General features: G+C 35.5%; 1 protein-coding gene across 2 annotated transcripts in view; it reads left to right on the forward strand.

The window, feature by feature from the left end:
- The window catches only part of ASCC3 (activating signal cointegrator 1 complex subunit 3), a 252139-nt gene that overhangs the window by 64893 nt on the left and 167922 nt on the right, over positions 1-19324 (forward strand). For both annotated transcript variants that reach the window (XM_030235642.2, XM_050973217.1), the window contains exon 10: positions 221-361. In XM_030235642.2, coding sequence (XP_030091502.2) covers positions 221-361 — 141 coding nt within the window. The remainder of the gene's footprint in view (positions 1-220; positions 362-19324) is intronic.

Genomic DNA, 19324 nt, shown 5'->3' on the forward strand with positions numbered 1-19324 from the left:
TTCAAAGCGATGAGGCTGTATAAACAAAATCCATTGTCCTTTAAGCAGCTGCACACTTATCCAACAAAGATAACTACTTTTCATATATCACTATTAAGATTTTTCACTGTAAGTGCCTGGCATCATATTTCACAATAAATTGTGATTTGTAATGGTTGCCATGAAACAAACGACATTGTGGGGTTTGCTCATTTATCAAGTGAGTGTTGTTTTGGTGCAGATTGTGTATGTTGCTCCTATGAAGGCTTTGGCAGCTGAAATGACAAATTACTTCAGCAAGCGTCTGGAGCCACTTGGCATTACTGTGAAGGAGTTGACTGGTGATATGCAGCTGTCAAAAGGCGAAATTCTGCGAACACAGGTATGCTTAATCCTTCCAAATACTGTTCTCTGTGTGTGTATTTGTACCTTTTCATAGGTACACTGCTTTTCAAACTCCTTGCAACAGTATTGGTGAAGCAGCTGAAACATTAATACTGCATTTGTAATTACAGTGATTATGTACACTGATATAAGTTCAAAATTCTTCAGTAAAAACCATCTTTGAGAAGTTTAAAGTTCGGTCTGCAAGTGATAAAGTCCAAATAAATCCAAAATACTGTAACAACATTGTTGCTAATATATTAAAATAACACTTACCTTCTTTTTTAAATAAACAAACAAAAAAAAAATCAACCAACCAAAAAAAACAGCAACAAGCAAAAACTGTAGGTTAATGGCTGATCTTACTGTTCCTCATTTGCCCTTAAAAAGTAAAGATATCAATAGGCTAAACATTTGAACATTCATAGAAATAAATAAAATTTGTGGGGTTTTTGGCCTCTTAAATAGGATTAAATAAATGGAGATTATTTTGTTTCAGCAGACACTTTTTGCCATATTTATTTTAGGCAAATGCTGTTTGTGACAGTGAAATACCATTTTTCCAAAATTTTAAGATACTTCTATACTTGTTCTTGCATACAGTTCCATGTGATTACCCTTTCCCCTTTTGCCTGGTCCAAGAAACAGAAAAAAGAACTGGTTATATTATCAATATGAATGTTTGTAAATGTAGTAATTCTTGATCCAGACGAGTGGTATTTTATCAGTCTTATCTTGAGGTATTTAACAATTTTATGATGTGTGGAGAGAAAAACCCTTCACATGGCAAGAATATATGTAAGCATGTAATTAATGATTAGGAGGACCACTGCAGTAGTTATTCAGTATGAAGCTGTGAATAGCAATTAGAAGATGTATATATGCATACATATTGGTACATACAATCACAACAATGTGGTAACAAATAAATTACAAACCAACATCAGTGAGTGACAGTAAAATCACTAGTAGTTTTTCAGAGTGACTTTGCAACACCATCTACCTAAAATCTGAGTTTACAAAATTAAAAAAGTTTGGTAGGAACTTTTAGTAATTGAAATTATTTAGATACACCAAATTACCATTTTAGATTGCTTCCTGTTTTCACAGTGCTTTTCAGCTAGGGCACATAATCAAGTAGATCATGGTTTTAATAGAGAGAGAGATAATGTGTAATCACTGCTGAAACTGAAAGTGACAGTAGAAAAGCCTGCTCTGAATGTAAAGACAAAGCTGGGTGAACAGAATGAATGTAGAATGGAAAAGTGCTATTTATGCTTGCTCTTCTAGTCAGCAATATAATTCCTACAATCTCACCTCATTTTTTGTACTCTGCTTATATCCAGCAAAAAAAGTAAGGGAACCAAAGAAAGAAAAAATATTTCAGGCTTTATTAAAAAGTTTGTATGGGAACTAGTTTACAAAGCTGAAATTTTTTACTCTAGTAATGGGAATTTACAGAGTATTAACTTAGAGAAACTTACTAACTTCAGTAGGAAGACTGTCTTGTTCATCAGGCTCTTTTATTTCATCCAGCATGCCACTATTAGCATAATTCTTAATTTTGTTGTGGGGAAGAGGCTAAAGCAGATTGATGTATATAAATCAAGAAGAAAGAGAAAAGGGAGGATGTGGGTAAAATAGGATTTTTCCCCCTGCCATGGACTCATTTAATTGCTTTGAAATTAGCTTTTTTTGCCTGAAACTTCCTTTAAGGGATTTTTAGTTTCCTATGTATGTCATAGTATAGAAACACTAATCTGAAATGTATTTGTAGTTTCAAAACCTTTGGGGAGAGTGGAGGTGAAAGAGAAATGGTCTCCAATAGAGGTAAAATTTGGAAGCCATTGTATTTGTGACCCAAAACTCAGTTCCTACATTTTCAAAGAAACTATAGTTAAAGTGTTGATAAATTTCAGTTTTGCTTGTGCTCAATTTTGTGCCTTTGGTCTTCAAAACATTGGGAAGCTAAAAAGGAAAAAAAATAGAAAGGCTAAAATTCTGGGACAGTGAAATAACAATTTTTTGTTTTTTCTTGTTTGTTGTATCTAGTCAGTCCTATGATTAATCGGAAATGTAGAAGGTGAGGATGAGAGATGGTGCCAATGCAAGAGTTACCAGTGTAATTGCTACTACTTTTATTGAAGATTCTGGAGCTCAGCAGTGTGCAGTGTTTTATTGCTGCATGACAAAGTGCACAGCAAATATGTTGCATGTTAGAAACTGAGGAAAGAGAACTTGCTTGTGCTGGATCTTGTTTATTGTTCTGCACATATACTGTTTTCTATCAAAACTCATGAGCTTTCTTTCCTCAGCTAGGCACTTAAAACCACTTCATCCAAGCAGGTTTCTTTCACCATTTTTTACCCTGTATTAAATTGATTCTTGCTACAAAACTTCATTTTACTTGTCAGCCTCTCTAATGCGCACATTTCTCAGAAAGGAATACTCTGATAGGTGTTGCTGCTTTCTTTATAGTTTCAGATTTGCTTTGCCAGTCATTGCTTTGTTTTCTAGCCTTTAGTAGTGTAAGTAATGAAGTACCATTGTTTAACAGAAAAGCAGTTTTTCCTGTAAGAATTAATGCTACAGCAGGTAGATGCATGCACACAATTTACATACACAGGGACAGTATGTATCATATATATACTGTGTAAGGCAGTAAAAGGCAGAGAGTAGGATCATCAGCTGAAGTAGTTGCTGGTATTTCAGGCTGGATAAAATTTTCACAAGATCTCAGCTGGTACTTCTTGGCAGCTGAAGGCCTGATAAATATCTCCTGTGACAGTTGTCTTCTGCCTCTTTTCTGAGCAGTTGCATTTTCACCATTTTTATTTTTGTCCTCAGGTGAATCAAATCAGTCACGATGAAAGATGTAAAAATAAGGTGATTGTCAGGTATTAGTTAGAAGTAGTGCTTAAGTGACAATCCTGATCATTTTCTGCTTCCTTTCCATCCTGCTTGCTTCATTCTTCATACTTTGTCAGTGTATATTTAAAGATATATGTTTTGTAATTTATTATATGTAGCTCTAGTGCTTATCCTGATGAGGAAAAATTGCTTTATCTGACAAATTGGTAACTGTCTCCCTTCTCAAGAATGCACCCTTAATATACAGTGGGAACTACCTCTACTATTTTTTCTACAAATATTTTTAAAGGATATAAATACTATCAAAAAAAAGGTAACAAGGAATTTAAATTTTCATTCCCTTTATGGTGGAATAAAATATTTTAAATATTTTTGAAAATTCCAATTAAAAAGGTCTATAGCACATTTTTCCAGCGATAACTCTCTTTATGCTTTACATGGTGTCATTTATACCCATCCAGAAGGTAGCCATGTTTCTTGCTGCTCCATACTTCTATGCTATTATCCATTTTATGATTTTACTTCCAATGCTATTATTGAATATTCATTAACATTACTATGGTTCCAACACACTTCATGGGCTTTTAAAATAAGTTATTTCTGGTTTTACCAATAATGAAATTGACTTAAAAAGAAAAATGAAAATATTTTTTATTGACTCTTCAGTCAGTTTTCCAACCTGCTCTTATGCATTGAAAGCCACAGTTAGAAGTTTAACATGTGGGATGTGTGTTACAACTCTGAGACAATTTCCCTTCATAGAAACATAGAATGGCTTGACCTTGCATTTGCAACAAATACAATGTAGTTATAGTTACCTTTTGAAAGTTTGGAGAATACAGATGGAATTGGAGCAGTATAGATTTATAAGGTAATCACCAAGTCTGAAAGCAGTGCCTGGCCCTGGGCACAGTGTATTGTAAGCTGATGGATGAGTGGCATCATCTTGTGCAAAACAGTGGTAGCCTCTACAGACTGCAGAAATGCCTTCTGGCCTTAACACAAAGTTAGTGGGCATCAAAAAATGTAGAAGATAATTTCTTCTTAATGTTTTATGCCTAAATAGCATAAAACAAAGTTAAGATCCTTAGCGTAACATGGTAAAAGCTTATCAAAGATTCTTCCACCTTTATAAACTTTAAAAATAGGTTTTGAAAATTACCCTATTAAATATATTTTATTTTCTTTTTAAGGAAAGTTATTTTGATTTTATTGCATCTTCTGTTAGTGTGAATGTTTCTCACCTTTAAATTGGTACCTCAGCAGTTTTGTATTAGATGTGTGATGGTATAATCATTATCAACAGCCTGCATTTGCATTCAAATAAGTACATATAAGTGAGACTCACATTTTGAAGTTGAAATAAGTTTTCTATAATGTTTTTGCTTTATTTTGTGCCTCAGACATGCAGTTACAAGCAAAATTACTTTTATTGGTCTTAGATCTCTTCTTTTGCTTTGAGAAGTGCCTGACTATCATGAACCTTACTTGTTACAGAAATGTATTATTGTTAAGGCCAGATCATAAGTGCTTTCTGTGTTGCTAAAATGATGTAGTAGTTAGAAACAAATCTGGTCAAATTTTGAAAGCAGGCTAATTTCCCCAGCATATAAATCTCTATGTATCTCTGTTCCTTCATTCTCATATTGTTGGAGTTAAAGGGATTCAGACAGCAGAAAAAAGAAATTTACTGTCTTTTAACTAAATGTTATAAGAAAATTAAAACTGTAATTGTGTGAATAGTCCTGATTCTGCCACTTCTGAACTATTTAATAATTTTTTAAACTCCATAGGAATATAGATTTTTTTTTTAAAGAAAAGCATTTCTATTTTTGTTATGGTTCTTCTTGATCAAAAAATTAATTATACAGAAAGCAAGGTCATTCATTTAAAACATGTTACTGGATTTTCTGTAACATTTACATAGTACTCAGGTACTTACAGGTTCACAGAAAGAGTTGTATACAGTTACTGAACTTCAAGGCTCTGCCTGTCAACATGGGCCTGAAAGATGTCACAGAAACAGACATCTCCAAGACTGCTAGGCTTCTGCTGGACTCCACATATCTCTATCTTTTTTCTGTCACAGATTTGATAAACATTAATTTCATGTCTGATTAAAGAAGGGGATATCAGAATCAAATCAGAAGCTCTATCTTACCTTAGTCTGCTTTCAACCTAATGTGCTTCTAAAACATTTTTCCTTAATGAAGGCACAAAATGGGAAAACTGTAGGAGCATTCACCCATTTAAAACAAAAACAACTAAAAAAACCCCAAACACATAAGAGCAAACAAACCAAAAAACTTCTTCATTCTTTATGAACTCTAAAAATTCCATAATGTCCAAGAAATTTAATTCAAAGTTTACAATTTTTGCTGTCATGTCTGAGTACTGAAGAAAGTCCTGCTAAAGCTGACTTGCACCACCATTTGGAAAAAGGGCAGCTGGCTGTCATATTTGTTTTCTTCGTATCAACCTGTATAAACTAAAGTCACATTGCTTTCAGAGTTGATTCTTAACATAGGTCATAGTTTACACGAACGCTATCCTCACATTTTGCTAAGAAACTATCTAAACCATCGGTTTAGAAAAGATACCGCTTGAATTTGCCAAGTTCAAAAATGTGAATGATTTCCAGGCACCCAGGTCAGAGCAGAAGGAGGGGAGGAGGTGCTCCAGGCACTGGAGCAGAGGTTCCCTCACAGCCGTTTGAAGGCTGTGGTGGAGCTGATGTCCACTCTGCAGCTCTTGGAAGATCCCACACTGCAACAGGTCAGGTCGATGGTGCTTTAAAGGAAAAGGTGGCGCATGGAGAGCTCATGCAGGAACAGGCACCTGGCAGGAATTGTGCCTAACCCACGTTAGAGCAGTTTGTGAAGGTGTATCCTATGGTAGGGATACACAGCAGAGTGGGGAAAAGCTGTGAGGAAGAAATGTGTGAGATGAAGTTATAACCTCCATCCCTGAGTTGTAGAAAACTTTGGAACAAAGCAGTGAAGTTGAGCCTGAGAGGAGGGGGACTAGCAGGAAGAGATTTTTAGGTATTGTCTTTGTTTCCTCATTATTGTACTCTATTTTTAGTTTGTAATAATTTTTTCCAAGTCTGTTTTGCCCATGACAGCAATTGGTATGTTACCTCCCAGTCTTTTATCTTGACCCATACACTCTTCCATCTTACTTTCTCTCCCTGTCCAGGAAAGGAGGGGAAGTGAGAGTGGTTGGGTGGCATCTGCCAGCTGCAGTGGCTGACCTACCACAGTTAATTCTAGCTCAGTTTGTTTTAGTTTGGGATTTTTTTAAAATACATTTACTGCTTTCATTGGTGATTTAATTTTGGTATTTAAAATCCAAGTGAATTTTGTTTATTGCAAATGTGATTAGCTGGTTTAACTTTTTTCTGTTTAACTTTACCCAGATGTTCATACTTGAAATAAGAGTAACTTAGAAGAAAAGGGCAATTCTTATTGAAGAGCACGAGTAATGCAACTGTATTGGTGGTGTCTTTGTAAACAGTAGTGTTGTAAATGAAAAGAATTTGTGTAAGCTGCATTTGCATTGGCAAATACATTTGTCTGATTACTGAAAAGAATGCTTTTCTTGACAAGAGGAAATAGCCTGAAGGACCAAGTGTATTTTGACATCTCAAAGATTAGCTGATTAATTCTACTTGTGATGGCAAGGCAGAAGTGAGAAGTGAAGCAGAGACCACGAAAGCATCAGAGCTGAATAGGGCAAGTAGTTTTGAGAACAACAAATGGCATCAGGACCTCTGAGTAATATGGATGGTCACTCTGATAGATTCTGTCAGCCAATAGACTCTGGTATTAAGTCATGAAGGCTTTATTCCCTATTGGAATCTGATACTAATAAAATGGAATAATGCTTTTTTCTCAAGTTCTTAAGTGCAATATAAAACTAATCAAGTCCAAAACTATTTGAAGCAAAAGAGGGCTATAAAGTTGAGGTGCCTGCTGTTTCATCTACAGCTTTATTTTTCTCATATACTGTTTCTCATTTCCTGCACTTTAATAGGGTATAGAGATGCTTCTAAGTAAAAGCAAATAGTGAAGTTGATTCCTGCTACTTTTCCGGTGTACATTTTATTAAATTTGAGAGCATTATATTCTATGCACTCTATTCTGCAATGTATGTGCTTCTCACTTCTGGATATACAAAGCCCACTATTAGAGGCTGAATATGGATATACTGTTACTTTTCCTATTCATATAGTAAGTGCATGAGATGAGTGGTTCTTTACAGTAATAAAGATGTTGTAATCTTGACACGCATATCACACTCATTCAAAAATATTTCATGAATGTTTTGAATGTTTTATGTATGTATTATGTATGAATGTTATTATTTCAGAATATCGACAGCTCTTCTCCCATAATAGTGATTCACAGAATATTGTACTGTACTGCATTTTAACAGAAATAAATGTAGAACACAGTTTTTTTTAAAGGTTGATTTGTCAATTGCTATCCCATTTGTATTACTACAGCATTTTGTGAAAATTATATTAAGAACTTCACTGAAAAATGGTGTAGAATCTAAAGTGCCTTTGAAGCAAGATAGTGCTATATTTTATTTTCTTGGTGCTTTGTCCCGATCTAATCTCCTTTTTGCTTATTCTGTATATTTTGTCCATCCCTGTGAGCACTTTCTCTGATGTTAGTCTTCTCCAAGTGGCCTTAATCTCCTATTGCATGCCATTGGTTTTTTACTTGGAGCTGTTGCAAACATCTGTATTACTGTTGACTTTAGATGCCAGTCTGTTTCCTTCCAGGAACAAAATGATGCTTTGGATATGTTAGATGCAATAAAATCTAGAAATCTCTTTTGGTATGAGGAGTTAAACTCAGGAGGAGTTTCATGAAGAAGCCTTCAGAAGATCCAGGGATTATAAAGCTCACAGATAGGAAAAACCCTCTGCTTTTCAAGTTGTTCATTTCAAAACCAGAGTTTAACCTGGTTAATAATCTCTCTTCTAGTATGCCTAGAATGTAAAGTAGTGCTGGATTCTATGTACACCCCTGGTTTCAATAGCAGAATATCCTCTTTTGATCAAAATTTAGACTGGGACAGGAAGATATCAAAATCTAATTTAAAAGAAAGAAAGAAAGAAGAAGGGACTTGCCTCTATTTTGAGAGAACTTCCTGAATATTCCTTAGTACAACCTTGCTAAAAGAAAACTTTCTTTCTTCTGAATTTTCAAAGTTATGCACAATCTAAAAAAAATCTGTCTTTCTCTAAATGAGATTAAGCCTTACCTTTCAAATGAAAAAAAAAAAACAAAAACCCTGAAATACTTACAACAAAGTCCTTGCTAAAGTGGAGGTCTGAGTCAAGAAGGATCAAAATCTTTTTTATACAGTAGGATTTCTGTGTCCCAAAGTCCAGTTCACACTGTTGTTTCCATATGTACTTCCATTGTTTCAGAAGTTCTCATAGTGTGCAAAATAAATTTTTTCTACCTGATGCATTGGTCATGCTATCTTCAAGGAAGAGTGTGTTTAAAAAATTTGCTATCAAGGATCTCTTTGGGGCAAGGAGGCTTGATGGCATGCCACAGACTGTTACATTTTGTTTTCTGTCTCACTTTTAATTATTTTTTTCCTGTAAATGTTAATTGTAATTCTGAATAAGTGATTAGTTCTGAAAGCAAGATAATTAAATATTATCAGAAGGGAATGTGTCTTTGTACATCTGCAAGATTTGAAATGCTGTGGAATGTTTTAAAGTTTTGATGGTGGCGGTCTCTTCACCAGTAAGCAGTGTACACTCCCAGTTGATAGCAGTCACACTCAGGTTTGTGACCAGTAACACTCAAGTCCTCAGCTGGGCTAAATTCATTCTTTTCACCTTTTGGAGGGAGAAAATGGAATCCTGAAAGTGTTTAAATGGATAAGCAGAAGGAAGAAAAGTTAAAGTTACTCTCTTCAGAGATCCAAAATAGGAAATAACAGAAGGGAAATGAAGACATAGCCTGGATTAGATGAATCTGCACTTACTGCAGTCTGCGGCCGAGGAAAATCCTTATATTCAAAGCCCACTTCCTCCCAGGTTGTGCTCATTTCTGTGATGCTGATATGTCCATCCATCTCACCTCAGGAACAAGTTTCCAGTTTTTTAGCTCTGTAGTGTTATTTCCTGACCTTTAAAGACAAGGAAGGAAATCTTCTGTGGGTGCCATTTATATGGAAAAAAAAGAAGAAAACTGGGTTTTCCCAGTTTTCTTACTTTCCTTACACCAGCTTGGGCTAATAGTAAAGCAGGTGAAAAATATTGATGGTAAACAGCAGAGAGGGAACTTTGGGACTCTGATGGTAATTCTTCAACTGAACTCTTTAACCCTCAGAAAGAAAGGCAGTAAACTCTGCGACATTACGTGTGGGATTCTTGATTGTCTCTGCTGATGAAACTTATTAGAAAATAAATGAAGTTAGACTTGTATAAGAGATTGCTGGATATTTTTCCAGTGGGTTCAGTTAATAAGCTTGTTGCTTGGTTGAAATGTTGTCTGCATTGTTTCTGTTGTTTTGTTGCTGGAACAACTACATTGCTTTCTCAGGCTGATATTATCATTCTAAGCTTTCAGCACTGTACTTCCTTTTTTTTTTGGCATCAGTCTTCCAGTATCCTAGTGAAATTGTTGGAAGCCCTTCTGATTTATGACTCTTCCATTAATATATGTGCCTATGGCAACTAAGATTTTGCCAGTGGGGCAAAGTACTTATACATCATCAAACAGTAGCAGTTTGAATAAAAAATAGTAGTCCTTTATAAGGAGCTGAAGGTGCTGTCTGCGACCTGAATTAGTTTCTGCATTTATGACAGATTTCACTAAAATCAGTCTTCCATGCTTCAGAAATTAGAATCACTACTCTTCAGACATGCATTTACATTTTATTTGAAATTATTTACTTTTGTAAAGGACAGATACAGTTGTTTATTTTGCTAACATGCTTACTTGCTCGTTGTAATTGCATAATCTGTAGAATTTTAGTGCAGGCTTTGAGAAACCTACTTTGTGATTAATAATCAAATGTCACATACTATGATAAAGTGTGCAATTGACTGGCATTCTTTGCTATGACTCACTTGGCTAAAATCTCTGTTTTGATTGGGCGGAAAGGTGGGAGTTAATTTTTGGTTTAGCACTAAAAACCTAGTTGAAATGAGGCCAGATAAAATTACAGACATTTTGAACAACAGGAAAAAATTTGGTTTATGTATTGTGTAGTTACAGGATATAAGGTGGAGTTGTTTTGTAATTGCATTCTTGGTAGTGTGTTCCCTTTTATTGGAAATAATTGTATTCATGCCTGACTTGGCTACTAGAAGTTTTTGTAAACTGCTTTAAAACCAGAAGTTTTGAGTGTTTCTCTTTTTTTTTTTTCCCTATAACTAATAAAGTATTTGGCATTGTATTTCAGCACATAAATGTGCAACTACAAATACTCAATTTGGATGAAGAGCCCTTGCTACAAGTATATACTCTTGGTTTTTTCCTTTTCCTCTCCAGTGGGCACATTTTTTCATTACTTTAGGTTTTATCAGAGCATATTCTTTTTAATATATCTGTACTTTATGCACTTACAAAAATCACTGTCTCTGAAGAGGTTTGATATGAAAATTTGTGCTGGTTTTGGCTGGGATAGAGTTAATCTTCTTTGTAACAGATAGTATGGACTGTGGTTTGCATTTTTGCTGGATACAATGTAAATGACAGAGGGGTTTTTTGGTATTGCTGAGCAGCACTTTCAGGGAGTGGAGGCCTTTTCTGCCTTTTTCCCCACCCCACCAGCAAGAGTACTGGGGGTGCACAGGAAATTGGAGGGGGACACAGCTGGGACAGCTGATCTCTACTGACCACAGGGATGTCCCATACCACAGGGCTTCCTCCACAGAGCTGGAGGAATTGGACGGGGGGACATTCAAAGGGACCATTTGTATCCCCAAGTCACTGTTGCACATGATGGGTCCCCTGATCACCTGCTGCCAATGGGAAGTGGTGAATGAATTCCTGGTTCTGCTTTGAATTCCTTGTGTGCACAGCTTGTGCTTTACCTATTGAACCCTGTATCTCAAGCCTCCCTTTTACCTCATCCCAGCAGAGGGGACTGCCCAAGTGGCTGTGTGGGGCTCAGTTGCTGGCTGGGATTATGCCAAGACACAATGGAACTGAAAAGGAATATCATAAAAATATAAAAAACAAGCAAACAAAAAAAGATTTGTGGTTTGGAAACACCATTGTTCCAGACTGCGGGAATGCTGTTGCTCTTTGGTTGTATGGCTAAGACCAACAGTGTCACCTACAGGTGAATCAAGTAGATGTCTTAATTTTTCAAGTGGAGATATCAGACACACAAGATAAGTTAGCTATTGAAACGGGAAGATCTGATTTAATAGCTTTCCAGTTAAATAGTAAATCAATTTGGTGCTTATTATTATTATGAAATTAAGTGCATAAATTGAAATGAAATACATAAATGAAATTAAATACATAATTCAAAATATTTTGTAAGCAGAACTAGCTAAAAAAATTGAAATAATTTTTAATGTGTATAGAAATGATTATTGGTAATATTCTGTCAATTTGCTATTTGAAGTCAAATTACACTGCAAATGCATGTAATTTGTGACATTAAAGTCCATTTAGTGACTATTTTTATAGAGGTCAAAATTCATTGTTTGTCAGTGATTCATCTCACTTCATCGTTGCAGAATGCTGCAAAAGTGCATATGAAGTAAAATGTTAAAGATTGGCATTGAAAATATCAAATTAGTAAACATTCTTTAATTTTGTGTCTGTAAAAGATTGCTCTTAGATTATTGCCTCTGTTTCTTCAGTACAACAGATATTAACAATGCCGAAGTTTTTCTGAAAATAGAACATACAGAATTAATGTATCTTAAGAGAGAGTACTCTTGTTCTTTAGTCTTTTTTTTAAGGATTCAGCATCTTCCTTTCTCTGTTGCCAGATTTGTAATTAAATTATTACTTTTTAAAAGGCCCTTCTTCACTTTTGCATGCCTGGGACTAGCTGAATCAAATTCTTCTGACATGATGGATTTTTAGGTGCACTGCTGCAGTGATGTGACCATCCAGTGACAGCTGAATCACATGAGTTGCAAAGTATTTATAATGTTTTAAGCTAGATTAAGCATATTTTAAGATAGTGGCATCATCAGAGAGGCTGCTGTGTAATAAAGATGTGTGACTGTGGGAAGAAGAAAGCCTGGTTCGAGCTGGTAAGCTGCTTCCACTTCTGCAACAGAATGATGAAGCTCCTAAGGGGAGGCTGCCTTTGAGCTTTCTATTCTTTATATTCCTTTTAAATTATTTATTTCCTTATATATATATATATATTTATTTATTTCCTTATATATATATATATGTGTGTGTCTGTGTGTGTGTGTGTGTGTGTATCTATCTATACATATACACATATATGTATGTATGCATGTATATCACAGTCTTTCAGTCTCTGAGCTTAATGAGATTTGAATGGTTTTGTGTAGATTGTCATGTCAACTGTTGCTTTTAGAGACCCCAGTGTTAGGTGGTTACCTTACATAAGATTCAGTGATAGATTTGAGACTGTTTCTTGTGCCTTCATAGGCAGCAGTTTTGATGTGTGCTGGTTTTACAGTGGCTGTTTGTCATTTAAGAAAAAACTTACGACAGTGACAGTGAAAACCAGATGTTACTTCTTCATGTCAAAGGCACAATGCTAAGTACAAGATCTCTTTGCTGCTCTTTCCATTTACTTGGTCTTTCTTTATTGTGTTTCAGACAGTCCATCTTATACTTGCCAAGTTGTATTTGCTGCTAAGTCTCTCAAAACAGATAAATGTAACACTGATTGGGCAACCTTGTTATTGGGGTGGGGGAGGGAGGGAAGAATTCATAGTGTAGTAGAAAGTTTCAAAGACTTTTAATTCAATTGTGTGCTGATATACAAAAATTATAGATCCAGTTTTATAGCTGTAATATGTTCAGTTAGCTCAATACCTTTGTGTCATGCAGCATGATTCTTGAGTTGGAGTCCTCACTTAATGTCCTTCAGAAACTGCATTGTGTCTAAGGGTATTATATGTAATGTAGCACATTACAGCAGTATTTCCTGCACTCCATTGTAAATGGTCTAGCAAGTGAATGATTTCAATAAGCTACTTCAGTATTTTTTAATCTGGATGGAAACTCAAAGTCTTTCAGACTTTAAAACTCTCTAGCAATCCTTGGTACATCGTATTCCTGCTCAATGCCTTCAAACTCAGGAGTGGCTCATCCTGATGATCAGCAAGTTAGACAGGAGTGTCAGGAGACCTATTGGATGAAAACCAAATATAAAAAAGGAAGCATGCAAGAGGTGGATGCAGGAGCAATTGACCTGGAAGGATTGTAGTTGCGCATGTTGAGCATGAAGGGTCAGGATTAGGTAAGAAAAAGCCCAGGAGCACACGTGAAGGGCATCAAGAAAGGCAAAAAGAAAATATACAGCCAAAGAAAAATTGGAGAAAACCTCTGCTAACCACAGCAGAGTGCCTGATGCCAAAAGGCATGTAATTGGCTGAGGTACTTAATGCTTTCTTTTCTTCAGCCTTTATAGCTAGGCCTGGTTTTCAGCAAGCCCTAGAGACAAATGGGAAAATCTAGAGGAGGAAAATGCAACACAAAAGTCCGGTTAGGGAATGTGCAGACAAACTGAGTATGATACAAGTTAATGCAATCTGATGATGTTTTCCCACAAGTCCTCAGGGACCTAGTCAAAGTTGCCATGAGGTCATTCTTGATTACCTTTGAAAAGTCATGTTGATCTTGTGTGTGGTAACAAAGCAATTTTGCAGATGGTACAAAACTGGGAGGAATGGTTGACAGATCAGATGGTTGCACGGTAATTTAGAGTAACTTTGGGAGGTGGAGAAATGGGCCAACAGAGATCTCATGAAGTTCCAGAGTTCATGCCATGTCCTACATAAGAGTGAGGGAGTAATTTTATAAACCCATCCAGGCTGGCGGGGGTGGTCAGATGGAAAGCAGCTTCCCAGGAAAGATAACAGATATTCTGGTGGAAAACAAAATTAATATGAGCAAGCAACATCCCCTTCATTCCGGGCTGCATTTCAGAAGGATGTTGCCAGCAGCTGAAGGGAGGTGTCTGTTCCTCTCTGCTCTGCCCTGGTGAGACACATCTGTGGTGCTGGGTCCAGTTCTGGGCTCCCCTTTATGAGAGGAGCAGGGATATACTAGAGCAAGTCTGGCAAAAAGGCATGAAGGTTATTGAGGGATAGGACATCTGTCACATGAAGAGAAGGAAAGCAAGCTGGAGTCATTCAGTCTGGGTATGGAAAAGCTCAGATAGATATGATCTGAGCACATTGTGTATTTATGCATAAAGACTGAACCAGACCTCAGCAGTTTCCAGTGTTTTTTTTCTGGTGAGGTTGGTCAGACACTGAAAGTTTGTCTAGACAGGCTGTGGAGTCTTCAAAGACTGAGTATCACCTGAGAGATCCTGGATCCGTGTCTGTGTTCAGTGTTCAGCAGACTCCTCGAGGTGACCCTGATTTGGGCAGTGGGTCGGATTGGTAGATCTCCAGAGGTGACCTCCAAACTTATCCTTGCTGTAATTCTGTGAAAATCAAAACTAGTCTATTTTGATGGATTTGCCTATCTGATATTTACTGCATGTATCAGTAAAAGATGAGCAAGGAAAATTTTAGACACTATTTTGCCTGTTAAAATGTTCTCGTGTAATCATTAAAGATGACATTTTGTCAGGAAAAGTTCAGATTTTCTTTGCTAGTGATGAAATGCTAATAAGCATTTTTCTTTTCATATTTTTTTAATGTAAAATTAAGACTAAAAATCCTTAAAATACATTGTCTGAATGTTAAATTGTGAGGTACAACAGATCTCAATAAGTAACAATAAAGAATGCTTCAATTTAAGTTCTTAAACTAATATCAGAGAATCTGAAATTGAAGTACTTTGTGGTATGAAGTAACGCTCATCTGCATATGATTAACTAATGAACTTATTAAAAACACCAAATAAAATATAATAGGTTTTGTCTCAGGCTTTTTTGTCACTGAGGATCTGCAGTAAAAGTTGGAGGAAAGTAATTTTCAATAGTCTCTATTACCATTAATATTTTATCTAGGAAAAATTTCGAAGAGTGATTTACTTCTGTTTGGTTTAATGGCCTTTTATAGCTGAGAAAGTTCTGTACAAAAGGTGTCTACACATCTTTAAAATTACTTAGTAACTGTTTTGCACTTCCAAATACTTTTTTAAGCACAGTAAATTTTACAGGGTGAAAACGCAGTCTTTTATAGTTAATGCAAATGATGCATTAAGTTAGACCCTTTTCCCAGAGTACAATTTAAATGTACTCAGAAGTCCAATTATCTTTGATTTAGATGTAAAAATTGCAGAATAACAGCTGTGCCTGCTGAGTGAATATTCCTCTGCAAAAAGATAGCTTATTTGAGCAGAGTTGAGGACAGGTTGCTCAGGGAATGTTTGCCTCTTTTGGATCTTTTTCAAAGTTAACTGCTTCTGGTCAGTTGAAAATAAAAGTAAATTACAAAATAGGATCAGGGCAATGGAGAGTTTATGTCCTCTAAGTTGTCATCTTGCATATGACAGAATATCTTGAATTAGTCTAGCATTTATTACAATTTATTTATCTTGGTTGTCTAACATTTACTGTGATTTATTTGTGAAACAAACCCTAGAGATTATACTTCAAATTAATGCTTGCAAATAATTGCAGATAACAATGCTAAATTTGACTGCATTTAGAATACAGCTTTTTCTATTCAACATCAAAGAAAAATTTTAAGCACCTCCAACACTGAAGAATCACTTTATACAATAACTATAATAAAATGTATTGTAATTTAGAATAATTTAGAATATGTAATAGTAATACAAAGTATTTTTATTATAGCAAAAAACGTGTTGTTGTCATGAAGTACCTAGTGGTTTATATTGTAGCGTTCAGTACTAGCAGGGTATGTATTAGTAACATGTTAAATTATTAATATAGAGTAGAATATATTATCTAGGCTATATGTTATACACAGTTACCTACGTTACCTATTATTGAAATTTTAAATGTGTTTTTTAAAGTTCTTGTTTACCTTGTAAGCTGATCTTAAAACTATATGAAGTATGAGAATTAATTTGTCTTTCTGAGAACACAAATGTAATATATATATTTCACTGTTGATAAATATTGCTCTAATTTCATTTTGCAACACCCTGATCATGGAGCTTTCCTAAACTTCCTGATAGATCTCTTTCAGGGCTTACGTCTCTTTATTGTTAAAAGATTTTTTTTTTTTAATGGAAACCTATTTTCAACCTAAATCCTAATAAAATTTTATTACCACTATCTTTAACTGAATGTGTGTCTTCCCCAGTCACTGCTATTTGCTTTCCAAAGTCTCTTGCAGTTGTAGTTATCTCTGTTCAGACACGTTTATTTAGCCTAAGCATCAGTTTATTTAAACATTTTGTAAAGGTCATGCTTCATTTACGTTTAGTCATTCTCATTTTTCACTTCTGGACTCTCAGTTGGTTTGCACTCCTTGAAATAAGTTGCCCAGAACATAATGTATTGCCCCAAGATCATATGCTGCTGGGCAGAGTGGAAGCTTTATTTAGCACATCCAAATAGCAGCATTTCTGCTCCAAGGTTTCAATTTTTGCATCAGCAGAGCATTTTTGGTTCAAGTGCAGACTGATCTGCTCCTTCTCTCTTTGCTGTCCAGCTAGTGCCTTGCCAGTTGTTTTACATCCTGCATTTGTTGGATAATTATTCCCAAGGGTCAGATTCATCTGCTTTGGCTTTAGCCATGTAAGAGTTAGGCAACTGGTCTAAACTGGTTGCACAGAGTCGTAGGGAGAACACAGCAGAGGAAAGACTTCTAAGGCTGGTTCATACTTGGATGGATGAAGTGAACCAGCTAGAGGGAGCCTAGACATCTAATGTGAGGGTGATTTTGTAAGTTAGCAGGTAAGATAGGCAAGATAAATCCTATCTTCAGTGTAGAATCTTGAAATTCTATTACTGACTCATGCAGTAATGCAGCTGTTCTTTAACTTATTAAAACATTTTAAAGTTCGTACTCCATCATCCACTGTGTTTGCAGCTCTGTCCAGCATAATATCAATGTAATGTTTAGTGGATATAATCTGTAGTGTGTTACTAGGGTTACTCATGAAAATATGCAATGATATTGAGGTGCATAGACTCCTGTGGAACTCTGTGTGATTTGATCCTTTCATTACAACAGCAAACTTGATATTTCCTCTTGGTGCTTGAAGAATGCTGCTGAAATCCAAAGGGGAGGCTAGCTCTTAGTTAATGTAACCAGAGAATATAGATCTGACGATCTTGCTGTCTGTTACAGTAACCTTCAACATTGGTTATCATTAATATTAGAAGACAGAATTTTCTCTGGAGTGTAAACTTGAAAGGAAAATTTCATGAAATCAGATTTGCACGCAAGCAAATGAATTGATGTTTGAGTTGTCGTAAACTGGTGTCACAAAATTGACTTCTAATGCAGTATCTGTTTAATATCAGCATCTCAGCTGAATCAAGGCCTTTTTTTCTTCATCTTACACTTAGTATGCCTCCATATCAGTGATTGCAGTGATCGGTTTGCATTGATTCTTGAAAAATCCTGATTGGTGACAAAAACACAAACTTGCTCCCTCTTGTATACAAATCTGTGATGGAAAATAGAACTGTTGAGTAAAGGTGTGTGAAAAAGGATATTTGGAACAAAATGTCACTGTTGCCCTTTGGTCCTTTTTCACATAAAGTTGGGTTAATCCACATCTTGGGGTAAGGCTTGACAGGAGCAGTACAGGGGGGAAAGGTCTGGGTAGTCTTAAAATATAAATAAATAAATAAAATATTATCATTATGTCAACAAAATTTATTCTGAACCTTTTAATATTTACAGTTAATGAGATACAGAGAACCCCTGTGATGAATCTTAAAAGCATACCAGTATAAATAAATTGAAAGAACTGAGAGCTGAGGTAGTCTTCTATCTTTGTATCCCAAAGCTGTGCAACCAGAGCCTAAACTTTCCTTGAAGAACAGATGAGTAATGACTTTGAAAACCTTTTCCTTGCAGCTATGAAAAAAAAAAAGAAAAAGGAAAAGAAAAAACTTAAAAAACCCACAATTATCAAACAAAACCACCAAGCAAGCAACAATACTGGATTTCTCAGAAACCTCAATTTCCAAGAAATCTCCTTGTTCTTACTTTTTCCTTATAAATTCTTAAACCAACAATCTTATCCCAAGTATTGCTATAATGATATATAAAAACATTCGCCAATGTATTCTACAGTCATGTTTTGTTGTTATTCTGTTGTATCTCTGTTAGATATGAAAAAGGGGCCAGGGGAGAAGGAAATGCAAAATAACGCTGTGCAGATTTGAAAACAAGCAGGCTGGATGCAGTGTCTCAAGAGACAGGCACTTGCTCAAAGTTGTCAGATTTGATTAAGGGAGCTTTTGGCATCAATCAGACCTGACAGTAGAATATCAGAGGTTAGTAAAACTATAATTGCTGAACTGATTAACAGCAAAGAGGAAAAGAGGGTAATGTTTTGGATCAAACTCCTTTAAAACATTTAGATCATTATTTAAACTTGAAATCTGAGTAGCTAATTATATATCTTACAATATAAGAGATGAATTTCACAAAATCATGCAAACTGTTCTTCCTCGCTGTGGTTTTTAAAATAATGTTTGTACTTACTTAAACAGTACAAACAGACTGTTTTACCATGGGAAAAAAGAATACAGAGAGCAGGTGCTTATATCCTATTACTCAGTACAACTATTGTGATTCTAATATACATTGTTTTCTGTAGTTTCATCTCAGATTAAATTGCTCCATATTCTTTTAGTAAAACTATAGAAAACATAAGGTAGGGGCTTCCCCATCAACAACAAAAAAAAATTGCTAGTCGTACTGTCTTACACAGTTTATTTTTACTGTGTCAGAGTCTGTTGTATTGAGGTCTAAAAGTAGTACCGG

The sequence above is a fragment of the Serinus canaria genome, chromosome 3, assembly GCF_022539315.1.
Source record: "Serinus canaria isolate serCan28SL12 chromosome 3, serCan2020, whole genome shotgun sequence".
Lineage (NCBI taxonomy): Eukaryota > Metazoa > Chordata > Aves > Passeriformes > Fringillidae > Serinus > Serinus canaria.